This window comes from Cajanus cajan, chromosome 10, assembly GCF_000230855.2.
Source record: "Cajanus cajan strain Asha chromosome 10, NIPB_CcT2T_4, whole genome shotgun sequence".
Classification (NCBI taxonomy): Eukaryota; Viridiplantae; Streptophyta; class Magnoliopsida; order Fabales; family Fabaceae; genus Cajanus; species Cajanus cajan.
This window is the reverse complement of record NC_138526.1, coordinates 33,613,280-33,634,910: the sequence shown is the minus strand read 5'-3', so window position 1 is coordinate 33,634,910 and position 21,631 is coordinate 33,613,280. Positions and strand designations below refer to the sequence as shown.

The window sequence follows — 21,631 nt, the reverse complement described above, 5'->3', positions numbered from 1 at the left end:
AATCAATTATATATTTTTGGGACAATTCTAAGGAAAGTGTCAAAGGATACGACTGATAAACATGGAAGGATATTTTTCGAGAAGACACGACAGTTGTTGCTTACATAAGCCATGACACATGGTGAGGGATATGGGGACTGTACTCTCCACATTTAGACATGGAAGGTCGTAATCCTAGAGCTTAGAAATTAACATGCTTGTGTAGAAATCCACGAAAGGAAAGTAATAGTAAAGAAAATTCTACAAGACACGATGACTTGTCCAAGTTAGTATCTCCACAAAGACCCCACAAAGTGTGAACATGAAAAGCGTGTAATAAACTTATTGGAGCTAAACTAGAAAATTATTTGATTACGTAAAGTAGTGCACAGTACATATTGACTCATAAAAGTCACGTATTCATTGTCTCAAGTCCAAAACTCGCTACAAATAAGCTGGTCTTAACATTCATTCGCACCACAAATCATTTTTCTATATCAAACTTCTTATCCTTCTTTCTTTGCTCTCCTTTAACTCAACCATGGCAGATGAGATTGTTCTGCTAGATTTCTGGCCAAGTCCTTTTGCGGCGAGGGTCAAGATTGCCCTTGCTGAAAAGGCCATCAAGTATGAGTCCAAAGAAGAGGACGTGATCAGTAACAAGAGTCCTCTGCTCCTCCAAATGAACCCGGTTCACAAGAAAATCCCAGTTCTCATCCACAATGGCAAGCCCGTTTGTGAATCTCTCATTGCTGTTCAGTACATTGAGGAGGTTTGGAATGACAGAAATCCTTTGTTGTCTTCTGATCCTTACCAGAGAGCTCAGGCTAGATTCTGGGTTGACTATGTTGAAAAGATGGTACCCTCATGTGTTTCATTACTTCTATCGTTACTTATAATTATTTAAATATTGTTTTTATATTATGATTTTTAAGTAAAGAGAAATGTGATTTAATCCGTTATTTTACTGATATAAAGATGAGTTAGATTAAAGATCACATTTTAAGATGATATTAAAAATTTATCTTAGTTATCATTAATTATTGTTTGAGTATTATTGGATCATTTATAAATTAAATATTCTAAAAATTTTAATTGTTCTAATTTTTTATATGAAAGGGTAAGTCTGAAATCTCATATTAGTTAATAATATTGTTAAAATAATATATTTAAGTGAGAAAAATTACCATCTTATAATTCAGTTTTATAAATAGTATATGTGAACTAATTTTAAAAATTTTAGGATCTAACTTAGTGTTAATTCTCAATGTCGAATAGATATATGAACATTGGAGCAAGTTTTGGACATCAAAAGGAGAAGAAATAGAAATTGCCAAGAAGGAATTCATAGAAGCCCTTAAATTGTTGGAGGATCAACTAGGAGACAATACTTATTTTGGAGGAGACAATCTTGGTTTTGTGGACATAGCACTTGTTCCATTCTACTCTTGGTTCAAAGTCTATGATACTTTGGGCTACCTCAACTTAGAGAGTGACTGCCCCAAGTTTATTGCTTGGGTCAAGAGGTGCTTGCAGAAAGAGAGTGTTTCTAAGTCTCTTCCTGATCAGTATAAGCTTCACGAGTATGCTACGGAGTTAAGAAAGAAATTAGCACTACAATAAAATGGACTTTTAGTAAAATTTAATATAGTTTTTAGTCATAATAAAAATTGTTGCAAAATTTTTTTACCAATATTTTCATATTAGTCATTGTATGCAGTGTCGCTAAAATATTTAGTGGACAATTATTTTACATGCTGGTAAAGACCCTTATAATGACTGGGAAAAATGTAAAGTTTTTATGACATTTTTAGTGGCATTTAATATTTTTTCTATTTTCATTAAAAATTTAATAAATGATTCATAATACTCTTTAATTACCTTATCTTTAGTCAATGTGGAACTTGTAAGATGATGATTGTCCTCTACTTATATATTATTATTATTTTTAATTATCTTATCTCCTAAGAGATGTGGGACTTACAAGGTAAGAGTTGTTCTCTGATAGTCGATGTAAGACTTGAATTTTTTTCTTATTTTTTTATTTATCTTATCTCTTAAGAGATATGGTGGGACTTGCAAGGTGAAAATTTCTCTCTACTTACATACTTTTGAGTGTAATAATGGTGAATAATCTGATTGAGTGTAACTTTTACTAAGTATTGTATCACTCAATAAATTTATATTAAATGTGAATTTTGTAAATTCAACCGTTAGATTGATAGTTCTTTACTCTTAGATCATATATACAAAATTTTATATTAATCTAAGATGATTTGATACTTTCATTTTTATAAAACAAAATTGATGTAATAAATATATATATATTTTAAAATATACTAAAATATGAACGTTTTGATTACTTTCAAGTTGTTGTTTAATTTTAATGAAATTCACATTTAATATAAAGTTATTGAACGATGTAATACTTAGTAAAAGTTACACCAGTGTTATTATAACCCTTTTATATATGTAAAATGGATTTTTAGTGACATTTAGTATTATTTTTAATGGCAATAAAAATGGTTGCAAAATATTTTATTAGTATTTCTTCATTAGTCATTGTATGTCAGTAAAACATATAGGTTTTTGTGGCATTTTCATTTAATATTCTTTTGTTATTGTCACTCAGATTTTTGTAAGATGAGAGTTGTTCTCTACTTATATATTATTTAATTTTCTTATTTTTAGGAGTGAGACTCGAATTTTTCTTTGAGAAATGATTCTTAGCTTACATACTCTTTAATTATCTTATTTCTTATTAAGAGATGTAGGACTTGTAAGGTGAGAGTTACTCCTTACTTATATACTCTTTAATCTCCTAAGAGATATGAAACTTATAAGGTGAGAGTTACTCTATACTTATATGCTCTTTAATTGTTTTATCTTTGGTTAATGTGAGACTGAAACTTTTTCAATAAATAATTATCATTAATAGTAAATTTTGGTACAATGTAAATACATTTTTAATGACTATTATATATTAATCATTAATATTTTTATTAGACAATAAAATAGAAATAATTAATTTATTATCATAAAATAATTATTATTAATAATAAATTTTATTGTACCAATAAGATCAAAATATAATTTGATGGAAATAAAAGAGCATGTTATTGGGTCGCAAATATCATAAAAGAGCATGTTGCATTGGGTCACAAATATCCATTGAAAATAATAAGTAGCAAAACCAAAGGCACATCTAAGTGCACTTTTGTAAAGCCATACATTATTCAAAAGATAGAGCACACAAGTAACTATAGAAGCAATATTTTTCTATAGGCACCCTCTCTCTAATCTGTAACAGCCCATTTTTCGTGGGCCAAAGGCCCAATTCGTGGCCCAGAACGGGCCGTTTCAATTTTGAAATGGGCCGTTCTGGAATAGTGAGTATGGCCAAAATTGTAGAAGCAGAACGGGCCGTTTTGATGGGAGAACGGGTCGTTCTGGAAGCAGAACGGGCCGTTCTGCTGGGTTTGAGAACGGGCCGTTCTGGCTTGGGAACGGGCCGTTCCAGTTGAAAAATTTACGTAGGTTTGAAGGGCCCAGAACGGGCCGTTCCGATTTTGGAACGGGCCGTAGTGGTAGGTGGGCGAAAAATCCTATAAATAGGCCTCAAATCCTCTCATTTCTACACACCTCTCATTCTCACTCTCTCTTCTCTTCTGTTCTCTCTTTCGTTCCTCTTCTTCTCTCTGAAGACCAAGAGGAACTCAGAGGATGAGGTTCTGCTCCAGTTTTAGTTCCAATCCTTGTTTAAGGAAAAAGAGGAGGAGGTTCTGCCCGAGTTCTTATTTATCCAGGTACGGGGAAAAAGGGAATTATTTATATGTAGAGTTGGGTAGAGGAAGAACCCTAATTTTATAATTATTTCTGTTTAGATACTTCTTGGTTTTATGTGATTCTATATGAATTTAGGATTATGAATGTATGATTTATTTGTAAAAATGATTCTCTGGGAGAGAGAATGAAATTATAGAAAAGTGCCTGTAATCTAGGTTTTGGGAAAATTGAAATATTTCTGTTTGAGAAATATTTAATTATACCATTACATTTTATATGTGTTGAGGATTAGAAATACATATTTAATTTGTAAGAATGATGATCTGAGAGGGAGAACGAAACTGTAGAAAAGTATCTGTGAGTTAGGTTTTGGAACAATTGGGGGTTTCACTGTTGGTGTTAAAATTATATTAATTTATGAATGTTATTATTGTATTGATTGACAAGAATGAATGATCTTGATGTGAATTTGAATTATGAGATGAGATGTTGTATGGATGTGATTATGATTGTGATTGTGGTGCCTCACATCAGTGACTAAGGATGACACGGCCCCTGGGTAAGTGGTGGTACAGGGAGGGCGTGACCCTAGCATGGTGTGGGATGAGTAAGACAGTTAACACACACCACTTATGTCGATTATGGCAGCCCTGGCATAGGGTTAATTGCAAGAGACTGTATGGATTGTAATTTGATTGTGGTTCCTCACATTAAAGGATCAAGGATGATACGAACCCTGGTAGTTGATGTTTCAGGGACGAGCGTACTCCCGGATGATCAGGGATGATACGAACCCTGGGTAGGTGATGCTTCAGGGACGAGCGTACTCCTTAATGACTAGGGATGGCACGGCCCCTGGGTAAGTGATGCTACAGGGAGGGCGTGACCCTGGTTTGGTGTGGGAGGCAATTAACCTATATCACTTGTGTCAGATGTGGCGAGGTCTTGGCATAGTGTTAATTGTAAGATTGGTGTGAATTATGGATGTGGAAATGATATTGTTAATTGTAAGATTGGTGTGAATTATGGATGTGGAAATGATATTGTTAATTGTAAGATTGACATGAATTATGAATATGGAAATGATGTTGTAAATTGTATAATTGGTATGTATTATGATGGATTGAGATATGTATGTGAAATGAGATATGTTAAATGTGAATTGAGATGTGAAGATGATGAATGATTGATATATATATATATATATATATATATATATATATATATATTATTAAATAATGAATTATGATGAGATTATATTGTGATGTGTTTGTATGTACTTTGCATATAGATATTTTCTATTCTCACCGTATAAACTGTGGATATTTTAGGTGAAGAAGATCCGGCTATGAGTGGCATCTAGAATGCCAACAGTTAAATTATGGAAATGCTTTGATAGTGTGACATCGGGGCAGAGGATTTCTAGGACAGAATATTTATATGGATTTGGTATTGTAATAAATGATTTTAAAATTGTAAACTCTAAAATTTTACCTTTCAAGTTTTATTTTTCAGTCATTTTCTTATATTGAAGAAAAAACAGTTTTGAAGTTTTATGTGAACCCTTTTACGAACCCTTTGAAAGTTTATTCTTCTTAATTAAATTATATTATATATGTGTTGGGGTAGTAAGGGTGTCACATTTAGTGGTATCAGAGCAGGTCGATCCAATCGACCGTGAGTTATGAGTCTACTATGCTTGTTTGGTAGATGGATGATAGAATGAATTGAATATGAAATTTATTGATGTGCTAGTATGATGATTGATTTTGTTGGTTGCTATTTAATTGTGTGTACTCTAACAATGTTTTGAGAAGGATAATGATGACGTTTCCCTGATGATGTTAGTCTTGTGCTTAGTTGTGTATTGCTTTTTAGAATTTAGTTGAAAGACATGATATTGCTTAGTTGATGCTATTCATGATTGCTTAATTGTTTTGATACTTCTTTCTTACGAGAGAGGTAGTGGTTGAGTAGTGTCACTCGTATTGCGAGCATACGTGCCAGTAGTAGTGGACGAAGCCTTGCTAATCAACTAGAAAATTGGAATCTTGGATTTGAGTGGACATTAATTTGTCGAAAGTTTACGGTTATTGGAATTTCTAGAATCTATAGTGATTGCGATTGAATCCAAGGAGATTGTATCTGAGAATTGGAGTTTTGATATTTTGTTGAGAGATTGGAACGTTGGTAATTTCTTTGAGTGTTGGTACTTGCATGTTAACCTTTTATGGTTTAGGTAACATGTGAATTTTATTCTCTAAGTCCTTTACACTGAATATGTGAACTGTTTTGGATTGTAATGGAAAGCTTGAATATGAGTTTAAGGTGGAAAGAAGTGAGTTTGGAATGGTTGAGGTATTGTATGAAATGTTAGTACACTATTGCTGTATGATATGGGGAATATTTTTCGTTGAGATTTCGTTGTGCCAGTATGAGTATCATATTGACAGAATCAGATTTTGTGGTCTTCATGAAAGTTGTGGCTTTGGATATTATCTTTCCAATGGAACTGGAATAAGATAAAACGGAGGTTTATAACTTTAGTTATGACGGTTTTGGTGATCAGAAGTTTAGTTGTAAGAGCTGAATATACTTGAAGTAATTTTTGAATTTTTAGCTAAGAAGGTGATTTTTTTGGAATCTTATGTCTTCATAAGAGTTGTAGTTTATTCACTTAGCTTTCGTTTGAGATAGGTTTGAGATCATTTGGATGGGTGTAACTCTATGTGTCAGGTAGATATATGCTGTCATGATGTTTTGAGATGTTAGGCATAGCAAGGATAAAAATAGATTTGGTGATGTTTTGAGGTTTTGTCATTGAAAGGTTAATTAAAATGATATGATGCTATGTGATAAAGATGATTCATGTACATGAAATATGGTGTAAAAGATGATCAATTCTTGCATGCTTAGGGATGATATATGTGAAAGAGGTATTCTAATATGATCTGATATGCATGTATGAGGATATTATCGATCAATTAGTGGATGTTTGTGTGTTAATAAGAGGTTTTGACCTTAGGATTGATATCATCATATTAGAGTAAGTGTGAAGATATATTCAAGATAGATTTAGGCTAGATTATCTAAGTATGAATTTTGATTGTATGAGGTGAGTGTTCTAGGCCATGTAATTTCTGGCGGAGGTATAACGTAAATCTGCCTAAGGTAGAAGTTGTGCTTAAGTGAGAGATATCTCAGTCAACTAGTAAAATTGGGAGTTTTATTGGGATAGTTTATAAGAAATTTATTGAGTAAAATTTTTAAGATAGTTGTTCATGGTTTAAACTGCTCTCACTACGGGAATCACTTTTGCATTCTTTCCTCTGGTTATTAAGATGTTTCAGTCCACCAGGTTGTCTCTTGCTTACCCTTGTAATCAGCAGTAGTTCGAAAGGTTAATCTATATCAGGAATTCCTAGACCTATGTTTATTTTTAACTACCCAAAGTATTTTGTCGCTTACTCCTCTGGGTCGCTTACTATCACCTTTGACTGGATTGACTAGGAAAAGAGTTGCCTTTGTATGGGATAACAAATGCGAAGGTAGTTTTCAAACTCTTTAGGAAAGATTGACTAGTGTTAATACTACTAGGTTTTAATAAGACTTTTGTGATATATAGTTATGCTTCTAAAGATAGGTTTGGGAGGAGTGTTGTGGCAAGAAGGAAAGGTAGTAGGTTATGATTCATGAGAGAAATTTTCTTATCCATGACCTTGAGTTAGCAGCTTTAATATTTATACTAAGATTTGGAGACATGTATATGATTCTAAGCTTGAGATATTTATTGATCGTTAGAGCCTTAATTATCTGTTGACTGAAGGAGTTAATTACGTGACAGAAGAGATAGTTGGAATTTCTTAAGGAATAAGATTTTGATCTTATTTATTATTTGGCTAAAGCCATTGTGGTGATCGATGTTTTGTGTAGGAAACATTTATATTTATCTTCCCTTATGATTAGAGAGATGAATCTTTTTGGCTCAAATTAGAGACTTAAGTTTGGCTTATAAGGTTACCCTTAGTAGTGTGAGACTAAGTATGACTTGAGTAACGAATGGATTGTTGAAGGAAATTAGAGAAGAAAAATTTTGGTGACAAGATATGAGGCTATGGGATAAGGAGATGAATAAGAGTATGACTTGGGTGTAGATGGAGTGGTGAAATTAGAGATCTGATATGAATACCGAGTGTACTTATGCTTAGGTACTTGATCTTTAGAAATGATCATAGAAGTAAAACTAATATTGTGGCAGATGCCTTGATTATGATAACCTCTGATATATCATTCTTGATGATTTAAGGATTAGATTTGATTGAAGAATTTAAAGACTTATGCTTGGTGTATGAGATTATCCTTGGGAGCATTGAATTGATTATGTTGAAAGTGACTAGTGAATTAACGGATGAGATTAGAGAAGCCTAGGAGTCAGATCCTTTCTTAGGGAATCAAATGGAGAAGATTGGTAGAAGTATAGATAACCATTTTTTTGAATAGAAATCGACATTGTTTTGAAGTGCAAGAGCAAATTTGGGTGCTTAGTAACCTTGAATTAAAAAAAAAACAAAAAAAAAAACAAAGATGATCTTAGAAAAAGAACGTAAGAGTACTCTTAGCATTCATTTAAGAGCTACTACGATGTATCAGAGTAGCACAGCGGAAGTGTAGTGACCTAAGATGAAGAAAGGAGTAAAGCAATTGTATACGTGTGGTTAGCATACTAGAAATCTTTAAGAATTTTTTAGCACTTAGACGTTCCATTTTGGAAGTGAGATGGTGAGTGGATAGACCTTAGTGGTAGGTTTGTCTAAGACGCTTAAGAGATTGATTGTATTTGTGTTTTAGTGGATAGACTCGCCAAGTTTACATGTCTTACCCTTAGAAATCCTTTGATAAAATTGATAGAGTTGTATATCAGTAAGGTAGTGAGGTTGCATAAGGATTAGAAAGTAAGAAGAGAGAAGTCTATCATTACAAAAATTTCGGGGACGAAATTTCTTAAAGGAGGGGAGTATTGTAACAGCCCATTTTTCGTGGGCCAAAGGCCCAATTCGTGGCCCAGAACGGGCCGTTTCAATTTTGAAACGGGCCGTTCTGGAATAGTGAGTATGGCCAAAATTGTAGAAGCAGAACGGGCCGTTCTGATGGGAGAACGGGCCGTTCTGGTCTGGAGAACGAGTCGTTCTGGAAGCAGAACGGGCCGTTCTGCTAGGTTTGAGAACGGGCCGTTCCAATTGAAAAATTTACGTAGGTTTGAAGGGCCCAGAACGGGCCGTTCTGATTTTGGAACGGGCCGTAGTGGTAGGTGGGCGAAAAATCCTATAAATAGGCCTCAAATCCTCTCATTTCTACACACCTCTCATTCTCACTCTCTCTTCTCTTCTATTCTCTCTTTCGTTCCTCTTCTTCTCTCTGAAGACCAAGAGGAACTCAGAGGATGAGGTTCTGCTCCAGTTTTAGTTCCGATCCTTGTTTAAGGAAAAAGAGGAGGAGGTTCTGTCCGAGTTTCTATTTATCCAAGTACGGGGGAAAAGGGAATTATTTATATGTAGAGTTGGGTAGAGGAAGAACCCTAATTTTATAATTATTTCTGTTTAGATACTTCTTGGTTTTATGTGATTCTATATGAATTTAGGATTATGAATGTATGATTTATTTGTAAAAATGATTCTCTGGGAGAGAGAACGAAATTATAGAAAAGTGCCTGTAATCTAGGTTTTGGGAAAATTGAAATATTTCTGTTTGAGAAATTAATTATACCATTACATTTTATATGTGTTGAGAATTAGAAATACATATTTAATTTGTAAGAATGATGATCTGAGAGGGAGAACGAAACTGTAGAAAAGTGCCTGTGAGTTAGGTTTTGGAACAATTGGGGGTTTCACTGTTGGTGTTAAAATTATATTAATTTATGAATGTTATTATTGTATTGATTGACAAGAATGAATGATCTTGATGTGAATTTGAATTATGAGATGAGATGTTGTATGGATGTGATTATGATTGTGATTGTGGTGCCTCACATCAGTGACTAGGGATGGCACGGCCCCTGGGTAAGTGGTGGTACAGGGAGGGCGTGACCCTAGCATGGTGTGGGATGAGTAAGACAGTTAACACACACCACTTATGTCGATTATGACAGCCCTGACATAAGGTTAATTGCAAGAGACTGTATGGATTGTAATTTGATTGTGGTTCCTCACACTAAAGGATCAAGGATGATACGAACCCTGGTAGTTGATGTTTCAGGGACGAGTGTACTCCCGGATGATCAGGGATGATACGAACCCTGGGTAGGTGATGCTTCAGGGACGAGCGTACTCCTTAATGACTAGGGATGGCACGGCCCCTGGGTAAGTGATGCTACAGGGAGGGCGTGACCCTGGTTTGGTGTGGGAGGCAATTAACCTGTATCACTTGTGTCAGATGTGGCGAGGTCTTGGCATAGTGTTAATTGTAAGATTGGTGTGAATTATGGATGTGGAAATGATATTGTTAATTGTAAGATTGGTATGAATTATGGATGTGGAAATGATATTTTTAATTGTAAGATTGACATGAATTATGAATATGGAAATGATGTTGTAAATTGTATAATTGGTATGGATTATGATGGATTGAGATATGTATGTGAAATGAGATATGTTAAATGTGAATTGAGATGTGAAGATGATGAATGATTGATATATATATATATATATATATATTATTAAATAATGAATTATGATGAGATTATATTGTGATGTGTTTGTATGTACTTTGCATATAGATATTTTCTATTCTCACCGTATAAACTGTGGATATTTTAGGTGAAGAAGATTCGGCTACGAGTGACATCTAGAATGCCAACAGTTAAATTATGGGAATGCTCTGATAGTGTGACATCGGGGCAGAGGATTTCTAGGACAGAATATTTATATGGATTTGGTATTGTAATAAATGATTTTAAAATTGTAAACTCTAAAATTTTACCTTTCAAGTTTTATTTTACAGTCATTTTCTTATATTGAAGAAAGAACAGTTTTGAAATTTTATGTGAACCCTTTTACGAACCCTTTGAAAATTTATTCTTCTTAATTAAATTATATTATATATGTGTTGGGGTAGTAAAGGTCTCGCATAATCTACTCATTCTTCAAATCCTTTCTCTTTTGCGAAACAAACTCTTTGGCCCTCTTTTCCTCGGGAAATAACTTGGACACAGTCTGTTTTAGAGTGCACCTCTTGGACCAAGCAATGATTTTGGGGCACCGTGCCTCGTTGATGAAATTGTCACATATATTATAGTTATGATAATAACATATGAAAGGAATAAGTGCAACATCCACAAGGCCAAGGTTGTCTCCACCAAAATAAGGCTTGTCCCCCAGTTGTTCTTTCAATAACTGTACACCTTCCAAGAATTCTTCCTTGGCAGCTTCTTTCTCTTCTCCTTCACTTCTCCAAATCATCGAGGCAATCTCATACATCTATTTCACAGTGGATGTCATTGAAAAATTAAGATGGTTATTGCAGAGAAAAAAGAGTTAGAGGGGTTGTGCGAATTTCGAAGAAATCACAAGGGTTGAGTATAACTTGCTCTTGATAAAATGATAGGAAAACAAAAACAGTGATGATCAATCATAATCATCATAATGAAGCACCAGAGAGAGTAAAGTACCTTGGTGTCAACATAGTTAGCCCAGAATCTAGCTTGTGATCTCTGATAAGGATCAGAAGGCAACAAGGGAGACTTATCATTCCAAACCTCATCAATATATATATACTCAACAACAATGAGTGATTCACAAATTGGTTTGCCATTGTGAATGAGAACCGGAATTTTCTTATGAACTGGGTTCATTTGCAGAAGCAAAGGGCTCTTGTGGCTTAAGTCCTCTTCTCTATTATCAAACTTTATGCCCTTTTCCTCTAGTGCAATCCGGACCCTCATCCCATAAGGGCTTAACCAGAAATTCAATAGAATCACCTCATCTCCCATTTATGAGAAACAAGACTCCAATGTAAGAAAACTAATGATGGAACCAAAAGTGAGCGGCAAAGGAGTCTGTGAGACAACTTGCAGAGAATGTGGAGTTGGCTTGAAATGTGATCTGACAATTAACTATCCACCAAAAGAAAAGTCACTATCACATTCACGGATGCTTCTATGCATATTTTTTCATCTGCGTGTCATTTCTTGATAACAGCACCTGATTTAGACGGCAATTGAAACATTGGTTTGGTAACAGTAATTAAAAGAACAAGTCTCTTTTTGATGATTAGCCTGAAGTGATAATATTAGTAGTAATCACAGGTCAAAGAAGTATGGAACAATCAGGATGTTACAAATCACGAAGTTGTGAACTCACAAGTTTGTTTCTTAATTCATTTCTAATTATATTCCCATTTAACAAACAAAGCAATAACAGTGACGTAAATGGTTAGTTTCCTTACTTTCCTAGTACAGACCCTATCATCCATCCAGTGACTCAAGTATATGATAATAAAGAAAAACTCAATTACAAAACCAACAAACACATGAAAGTTACTTTTAAGTTTTGAAAAGCTACACACTCCTACAGAAAGCATGAACTTGGCACATCCAAGTGCCTTTTATTACACAAATATTATTTAGTTGAAAGGTTTAGAAACGACCAATGGAAGACAAGTGCCAACAAGCTCCAACCTACTCAATGCCTAACTTCTTTTTTACATCCGCAATGAAGTCAAAAACCTGATTCTGATCGGGAAGAGACTTAGAAACGCTCTCTTTCTGCATGCACCTATTGGCCCAAGCAACAAACTTGGGGCACTCACTGTTTATGTTGAGGGTGCCAAAAGTCTCTAAAGCTTTAAACCAAGTGTAGAATGGAACAAGTGCTATATCCACAAAACCAAGTTTGTCTCCTCCAAAGTAAGTCTTGTCTCCCAGCTGTTCCTCCAACAATTTAAGGACTTCTATGAACTCCTTCTTGGCACCTTCTCTTTCTTCTCCTTTTGATGTCCAAATCTTCCTTCCAAGATCATATATCTATTCCACATTCAGAATTAACACTCAATTAGATCATAAAATGTAAGAATGAGAAAATGGTCACAAGTAATCAACACACTAATGCCTACCATAATAATATCAAAAGGCACATGATACATAAGAGCCACCAATAAAAATAGGATTTAAACATGGTCTTCAAATCACAATCCTCATGAATGATAAATTTATTCACTTTTATGATAATTATATTAAAAGTCATAGAAATCATATATTATTTTTTTATTGATTGTTTATGTAATTTTTTTTATATTAATATTGTATCACCATTAAACTCATGAAGATATTCAAATATACTTTTTGTTTGCTGCGTTGGTGACATAGGTAGAGGAATAATTACCAAGAAAAGGCAACAAAACAAAACTTTAAAACAGGAAAAGTAACTGAACCACATTAGTGGAGAATCTTGGACAAAAAAGGGGTCTAAAGAGAGTAGCTATTTTTTTTTATCCAAATTGGGGACCATCTTCCTTACATTTTGCATGCATACCATATTCTAGATTACATCCAAAATGGGTTAGAAATAATAATAGGCAGCAAAATGGTAATAAATCAACCAATTTACAAAATTTCATGCGAAAAACATATAATAAAAACAATGGTAAGGGAATCACAAGCAACAATCACTGCAATGAAGCAAAAAAGGTTACCTTCTTGTCAACATAGTCAGCCCAGAATCTAGCCTGAGATCTCTTGTAGGGATCAGAAGGCAACAAGGGATTTTTGTCATTCCAAACCTCGTCAATGTACTGAACAGCGATGAGAGATTCACAAATGGGGTTGCCATTGTGGATGAGAACCGGGATTTTCTTGTGAACCGGGTTCATTTGAAGGAGCATAGGGCTCTTGTTCCTCAAGTCCTCTTCTTTGTACTCATACTTGATGCCCTTTTCAGCAAGGGCTATTCTGACCCTCATCCCAAAAGGACTTGGCCAGAAATCTAGCAGAATCACCTCATCTGCCATGGTTGAGTTAAAGGAGAACCAAGAATGATGATGAAGATTCAAGTAGAAAAATGATTTGCAGTGCAAAAGAATTCTAAGGCATACATGTTTATAGTTAGTGACTAAAGTGAGTTTTGGAATTTTGATTAACTATCTCTGATAGCATAATCAAATAATCTTCTAGTTTAACTCCAAATATATATTACTCATGATCACTCTTTTTGGTTCACACAGTAGCATGCTATAGGATTTTGTCTGGTGTTATTTTCATATATTGGCTTTCTACAGATGGATTTGAAAGTTTTAGCACCATGAATATGTGATGGAAGCTGGTGTCCCTACCCCTACTAGATCCGAAATTACGAAGTCTCGGTTAATCGGACACGTGAACATATATTTTCGATTAACCAAATATAGTTTATAACGTGTCATTCAAAATTTGATCGAGACACTGTCGTCTTGGATCGTACAACAATTTTTCTCACTCCCCATCACGTGTTACGGATTAAGTAAGCACTGTACGTAATTGGATTGTGCATACTGCATAGCATTTATTGAAGTACTGTCAATGAAAAAGTCATTTCTGTAAAATAAATAAATAAATGGATAGTTATTATTTTTGAAAAAATAGTTATTGTTTTTTTCTATTTTATCTTTAAATATATATTGATAAAAAATATAATATAAATATATAGAAATAATTGTCTTTAAAAATAGACATTAAAATGAATATTTCTTTTATATATTATTATAGATTTTTAAAAAGTATTTATTATTTTGTATATACATTATTTTTTTATTTGTATATATTAATGAAAAAATATAATATAAATATAAGAGTATAATTATTTTAAAAAAAATGGACACAAAAATAGAATATCTCTTTATATATTGTTATAGGTATTTTTTTTTGGATATCATTAAAATTTGTTTTTTTTTTCTTTTATGTTTAATTAACTATTTAGGATGTGTTATTATGTAAAGAGAAAAGAAATAGGTGAAAAATAAAATAAAATAAAAAATAACAAGAGAAATATATGAGTAGATATAAAATGAAAATTTGATTGTTTAATTTAAGAGAAACTTAGAAGAAATATAAAAGAGAGAAATACAAAATAAATAAATAAATAATGTATTAGTTTATGGTGAAAATAAATTTTTATGGAATTTACATTTGCAGCAACAAATTTTAATTGATTATATATTTTTGTAATTAATTATAATAATTGTAACAGTTTAGAGACTCCCATCAAATTTAAAGAAAAATATTTCAAATATGATTGCGGTCAAGAAATTGCCAATTTGATCATAAATAAATACAAAAAAAAAAAGTCGCCACAAAACGTGAATTAAACTTCTACCATCTCTGAGCCTTAGTCTTGTGCCGGAATAAAAGGGATGGTTCACCAATTTTCAATTTTTTCTCTTCATTTCTCATCAATCAAACCATCTATTGATCATTTTCACCTTTTCATTTCTACTTTTTTCTTTTATTTTTCACTAATTTGTCACCAACTAAACAAGGGGCTAGTCTTTATATGTATGTTGATTTTTGATTTAGTTTTTATTATACTTAAAATTTTAGGTTTTAGGATGTGATTCCTCCATCCAATAATATGTTTCATGTTTTAAGAAAAAAATAAGCTGTCATATTATTTTTTAATATAGTATTAATTATTATATATATATATATATATATATATATATATATATATATATATACCTTTCATAATATTCATATATACATATTATTGTGTTTCATTATTTCTAACAAATAAAATTAATTATGAGATTAGTTTCGTAAAATTACTATTTTCTCTTATATATTTATTATTTTTTTTCTTAATTTGTGTAAAATGTGAACAAATTTTGTAACAATAATAAGTCCATTTTTATAAAATTTGTCTCTTATTACGGGATGCACAGTGTATTTGATAAATGTGTTATGTGTATGATTGGTAAAATTAACTTATAAGATATTTGAAAGCTTATAAGTTATAAATTATAAATTATAAGATAAGAAGTTGGAAGTTAATTAATTGGAAGTGTTTGATATGATTAACTAATAATTGATTAATAAAATGATATATTTATTTATTTATTTAATAAAGAGGATAAGAAAACTAATATGTAGATAAAATAATTTTTAAATTGAAAAATCAAATAAATTAATAGTAAAAAGACAAAAATAATAATAATTTATAAACTATAAATTATCTTAATTAATTTATAGAAAAATATATTTATAAACTTTTGGATATATTCTGAAACATACACTATATATGTGTCTTTCAATTTCATATATCTCATTCACTAAACAATGATATATAATTATAATTACCCTTTATTATAGTGTCTTTTATCTCATTTATCACAATCGTTTTTTTTTTCTTTAACCAAATTGTATATTGTATTTTCCTTTTATTAATTTTCTCCTTATTTATTTTTCTTCTTCCTTTGCTATATGAAAGCAAATTATATATTTTTATTTCTTTATTTTCAATAGAGAACACGCACCTTTAATTAGTTTAAGAAATCAACCGTAACGATATAAGAATTTAAGAAATCAACTTTTATGTATGATGTAAGCAATTACATCAACTCTTTTGGTTACAATATTGAAAAGTGGTGATTCTTTTGATTTACTTTTTATTTAAAAATAATTTAAAACTTAGACAATCAAATGAATTACAATTTTGATTTTTGTTTGTGTGGGTGACAAGTGCCTGATTAGGTTTTGTGAATATTTGAATAATCTAATATTCTAGTTAGTTTATGAATGAACAACTAGTGTTCAAAAAATCATAGGACGGAGCCATACTTGTAAGATAAGAGGCCAACTACAAAAAAAATAATAATAAAAATTCTTCAATAAATATATTCACATCAAACTTTAAATAAAAAATATCTATATTTTTTTAGATTTTATTATTATTTTAGTATAAAATTAGAGAAAACAAAATAAAAGCTATAAATAATACAACAATGTGTATCTTGAATACTTGAGTCAATAATTAATAATTAATAATTAATAATAATAATAATAATAATAAGTATTATTCGTTGATTTTATTCCTAATTATATTATTATAAAAATGAGAAATTATCAGTTATGCATATGTATGTAAAAAAGAATTATTTAAATAATGTAAAACTTCACTAAGATTGGTATTTGATTTTGATGTGTCCGTCAAATGTGTTTGCCTTGCCTCTGACCACTTCAAGAAGAATTGCAATTTGCAATTTCGTTTGTTGGGAGCGTTAGAATCAGAATCAAGATTCAAGAACATAGAATTAAGTATAAGTGAGGTAAAAAAATTATAAAAAATTTATATTTTACAATTTTAAATCAAAACCCTTTATTAATAAATTTAATAATTTTAGTATTTTAAAAAAGACTTAAATATATTTTTAAGTTTATGTAAAATACATGAGTTTTGTTTTTTATCCTATAAAAAGGATTTTGTTTTTCATCATTCTAAAATTTGTAAAATATTTTTTTTATCTATATAAAATAAATGAATTTTAATTTGGTTTCTGTAAAATATTTTTTTTTATTTTTATCTCTCTAAAATATAAAATTATTATTTTTGGTCCTAAAAATGATTTGAAGTAAATAAATAATATTTATTTTAAGAATTTATAAAAAAAATTAAAAGTGTCATAAATTAACATGATATCATAAAGATAATATAATATGTTATCAATTAACCTTTTAATAAATAAATAAGTAGATAAAAATATTATATAATAACAAATTAAAAATAATAGTTTAAAATTTTACGAGAATGAAAGATAATTTTTTGAAAATTAAAATTAAAATTTACTTATTTTATAAGAATTAAAAGTATAATTAAATTTTTTTTTAAATTATAGCTGGCCAGACTCACCAGCCAACGTGTCCCTTAGTGGAATAAATAGGACCTATTTTTGATACAAAATAGGTGCAGTTTATTCTATTGTGTGTGTTTTGAGGGCTAATTCTTCCCTTTTAATTAGTATCATAGTCTGATTCATTTTTCTATTTTTTTAATTAAATTAGTTACTGATCTAGATTAAATTAAGCTGCAATTTTTTTATCTGCATGTATGTGATACCTGACAGGTCTGACATGACTGCTTGAGAAACTTCTTTCAAAATGTATGAATTGTTATATGTTTTTTTGATGCATTGTTATGCTTGTTTGGAACCATGGATTAAGTAGATATATGTTGCCAAATATACATGTTCTGATGTAGGGATATGCTATCGTACGTTAAAGTTGGTGAGTTAAAATATATATATAAATAAAATGATACGTTATATCTAAAAAGTATTCTTCCTTTTATATATGTGTATGCAGTCGCGTTAAGCCAGCTATCCTATTTTTTGAGGTGTCTTCAAGGTAGTGAGGAAATTAGTTACTGCTATTAACGGTAGATACTCCAGGAATGAACTTAAAAAATAAAGTGTAATAAAAAGAAATATTTATTGTATATATTAAATTATTAAATATTATATTTTTTAATAATGTAAATATTAATAAATAATAATAATAAATACAAATTTAATTATTATATTATCAATTTCTACATTATTAACTTTTATAATATATATCTAATTATAATTTGATGTAGATATAATGTAAATATTTCTTATATTTTGTTTTATTATATTGAGTAAATAAACTTGTCCAACTTATCTTGCTTATCTTGCTCAATATGTCAACATGGTACGTCATTTTTTAAACCCAATTTTTGTTATGTCTTTAAAAGATAAATTTGTAGTTGAATTTATGTTGAATCAACATTTCTATTTTATATCTTAACTTCTCTTTTTAAGTAATTATTATTATTTTATATTTTTTTACTAGTACATTTTTATGTATATTTTCATTTTTTTTAATAGAAGGATATATTACTTTGACACTTTGTATGAAAAAATATAATCCTTCTAATCAATTTTACAAATAATAATTGTACTATCCGTACTCTGAAGCCGAGCTCCGAGCTCGGTACCATAGCACAAGCTGACCTCGGACACGCGTTACGTGGCGTCAGCTCGGCACTTAAATAGATCGTAACCGATCTCAGGGAATCTCGGTCTAGGCGAGATTCTCTACCAAATCAAATCACAACTAATTTCAGGCTCAAGGCCCAACGCAACCCTAATATACATCAAGGTACGTGCATTATATATACAAGATTCATACTCATACAAACTCTAACTTTAGCATCGGAGTCTCTTTTGCAGGTACCACCCCCATCTTGGAGCATCAAGCGTACCAGCGAAGGAGGCTCACCAATCTTACTCGGAGGATCATCTCTACAATAGATTTCCGGTAAGAACATTTGGCGCCCACCGTGGGGCCGATCAAGGCAGCTCTTATCGGCCACGCTTATGGTTTGCACCAGAAGCCATAGTAGACGCCCAACAGACGACGCAGATCATACAACTACCATGGATAGTGAAGCAGCATTAAGGAGGCTGATCGATCAGGTCGAACAGATGCGATAGCAACACGCTGCCGATCTACAAAACATGCGTGCCAAGCACAACACTGATCTAGCAGCAATGCGTACCACTAATGAAGCCGACCTAGCAGCGCTACGCGCCGAGAACGAGCGTATTCGCGCTCAACTCCCTCGACGCCACTCTGATCACCCTCCTCATGTGAGCAACCACCACGAGGAAGAAGAACATTCAGTCTCTCAACCTCGGACTACGACCAAGGCACCAACTCAACGACCTGCCACGCATCGGTCCCATGCACCGACGCACAGGTCGGCCCATGAAGTCAGCAAGGCCCCTACTCATGTCGCAGAGGATCAGGCAACCTTCCGCCGCCACCCTTTTGTGGATGGCATCATGGAGACGCCACTCCCTCATGGGTGGAAGCCTCTCCACCTCGATCGCTATGATGGCACGACGGACCCAGATGAGCACATCGACCTGTACACAATGCAGGTAAACCTCTACACTAACAATGACGCTATCTTGTGTAGGTTTTTCCAACCTCGCTCAAGGGGGCTGCGCTCAACTAGTATACCCAACTGCTTGCCGAGTCCATTGATAGTTTCGGCACCCTAGTCAGAAGGTTCACAGCGCAGTATGCGACGAGCCGACCTCACCATGTCACTTCAGCCGCCCTGGCCAGTCTCAAGCAAAAAGACGACGAACCACTCCGGGCGTTCATGGAGCGATTCGCCGCCACCTCGATTAAGATCAGAAATCTGAACCCCGAGGTCGCCCTGCATGCCATGCTTATGGCACTCAAGCCCGGACCATTCGTCGACAGCCTATGTCGTGAGTCCCCTCGCGACATGGACGAACTTCGCGCTCGCGCGGCGGGCTACATCCAAATGGAGGAACACTCCGCTTTCTGTGACCAGGTTCGCGAAAAAGGACCAGCGAAGCCGGAACAAGGGCACAAGGATAAAATCAAAGTCAACAGCGACAGCCAGTTCAAGAAGTCGACTAGGGCAAACAGAGGGGGGGAGATATGACTTCTACACTCCCCTGAAGGCACCTAGAGTCCACATCCTGGAGGAAGCCAGCAACAGCAACCTACTCGCCCTTCCACCACCAGGTCACACTCCTAACAGCGCCGACAAGTCCAAGCACTGTCGGTACCACAAGAACTACGGTCACACCATGGAGGAGTGTCGCACGCTCCGGGACCGTATCGAAGAGTTCATCCAAGCAGGTCACCTCGGCCAGTACGTCCAGCGACAGCAGGGTTACCGAGGCGGGTATGGTGGTCGGGGACGGGGCAGAGGCCGTGGTTCGGGAGCTCGCACGGACCAACCCTCTGGCTCCTAACAAAATGCCAGCGGCGCAGTGCAAGCCGAGATAAGCCAGGAGACAGGGATAGCCCCCTTACGGGAAGTGATTAACACAATCGCAGGTGGTTTCGCTGGGGAGGCGCCAGCAGCTCGGCCTGGAAGAGACACCTACGGAATATCAATTGCATCCACTCTACCACCTCGGCTTCGCACCAGAGCTCACCGCCGATCTCTTTCTCTGACGAGGACTACGCAGGCGTCAGCCCTAACCAAGATGATCCCATGGTCATCGTCGTAGAAGTAGTCAACTGGGAAGTGCAGAAGACACTCATTGACCAAGGGAGTTCGGCCGACGTCCTATATTGGCCGATGTTCCTCAGGTTAGACGTCCCCCATTCTCTCATCCAACCTCACACAGAGCCCCTAGTCGGTTTCGCAGGAGAGCGAGTTCACACTCGGGGGTACGTAGACCTACTAACAACCTTCGGAGTACCTCCGGACACAAGACAGGTCATGGTTCGGTACCTCCTCGTGGAAGCCAACACTTCCTACAACATAATCATCGGGAGGCCAACCTTGAATCAACTCGGAGCAGTAGTGTCCACCCCACACCTCACCATGAAATTCCCAGGGAATGACAGTAAAATCATCTCCGTCAAAGCAAATCAGAAGACAGCTCGGCAGTGCTACGCCGAGAGTCTGAAGATCTCCTCGTCCAGCAAGCAAAGCAAGGGGGATCCCCCCACCGTAGCTCACATCACCCGTAGGGAGGCCACTGATCTTGCCCAAGGACCGATCTCCGTAGTCTTCCTTAAGTTTCATTTCAACTAATTTTGTATGAATGAGTTGTGCACTCTTTTCCCGCCTCAGTCTTTGACTGAGAGGGTTTTTAACGAGGCACACAGACATAATCAATAAAATGACTCATTTGCTCAATCCATATTCTTATTTTATGTTTTTATAGAGGACGAGATCAAAACAACCTCTTTCACTCTCACCAAGGTCGAGTTCGAACCTTAATAAAGTCATTTTACTCCAATTTAAGGTCGAGTACGAACCTTAAGCACGCTTATCCGAGGTCGAGTCCGAACCTCGTTAAAGTTTGAGGTCGAATACGAACC

At 33.9% G+C, this 21,631-nt stretch overlaps 3 protein-coding genes across 3 annotated transcripts; 1 reads left to right on the top strand and 2 right to left on the bottom strand.

Moving 5' to 3' along the window:
- Positions 1 to 416: 416 nt before the first annotated feature.
- LOC145949328 (putative glutathione S-transferase) lies at positions 417 to 1,859 on the top strand. Its single transcript, XM_083065064.1, has 2 exons — positions 417 to 838; positions 1,258 to 1,859. Exons 1-2 carry the CDS (start codon positions 521 to 523, stop codon positions 1,600 to 1,602), a joined length of 663 nt encoding a protein of 220 aa, XP_082921190.1. The 5' UTR covers positions 417 to 520; the 3' UTR covers positions 1,603 to 1,859.
- A 9,036-nt stretch (positions 1,860 to 10,895) lies between these two features.
- On the bottom strand, positions 10,896 to 11,752 carry LOC109802844 (glutathione S-transferase U25-like). The gene is made up of 2 exons (XM_020364246.1): positions 11,432 to 11,752; positions 10,896 to 11,240 (listed from the first exon to the last, which is right to left on the bottom strand). The coding sequence occupies exons 1-2, from the start codon at positions 11,750 to 11,752 to the stop codon at positions 10,896 to 10,898; spliced, it is 666 nt and encodes a 221-aa protein (XP_020219835.1).
- A 499-nt stretch (positions 11,753 to 12,251) lies between these two features.
- Positions 12,252 to 14,066, bottom strand: LOC109801921 (putative glutathione S-transferase). The gene is made up of 2 exons (XM_020363087.3): positions 13,453 to 14,066; positions 12,252 to 12,784 (listed from the first exon to the last, which is right to left on the bottom strand). The coding sequence occupies exons 1-2, from the start codon at positions 13,765 to 13,767 to the stop codon at positions 12,440 to 12,442; spliced, it is 660 nt and encodes a 219-aa protein (XP_020218676.1). The 5' UTR covers positions 13,768 to 14,066; the 3' UTR covers positions 12,252 to 12,439.
- Between the last annotated feature and the right edge of the window lie 7,565 nt (positions 14,067 to 21,631).

Excerpts from the sequence above, each read along its gene's own strand:
- LOC109801921 (XM_020363087.3), bottom strand. The coding sequence starts at position 13,767 with ATGGCAGATGAGGTGATTCTGCTAGATTTCTGGCCAAGTCCTTTTGGG. Across the intron at positions 12,785-13,452 it reads CTGACTATGTTGACAAGAAG|ATATATGATCTTGGAAGGAA; the intron begins GTAACCTTTTTT and ends AATGTGGAATAG.
- LOC145949328 (XM_083065064.1), top strand. The coding sequence starts at position 521 with ATGGCAGATGAGATTGTTCTGCTAGATTTCTGGCCAAGTCCTTTTGCG. Across the intron at positions 839-1,257 it reads TTGACTATGTTGAAAAGATG|ATATATGAACATTGGAGCAA; the intron begins GTACCCTCATGT and ends AATGTCGAATAG.
- LOC109802844 (XM_020364246.1), bottom strand. The coding sequence starts at position 11,752 with ATGGGAGATGAGGTGATTCTATTGAATTTCTGGTTAAGCCCTTATGGG. Across the intron at positions 11,241-11,431 it reads CTAACTATGTTGACACCAAG|ATGTATGAGATTGCCTCGAT; the intron begins GTACTTTACTCT and ends ACTGTGAAATAG.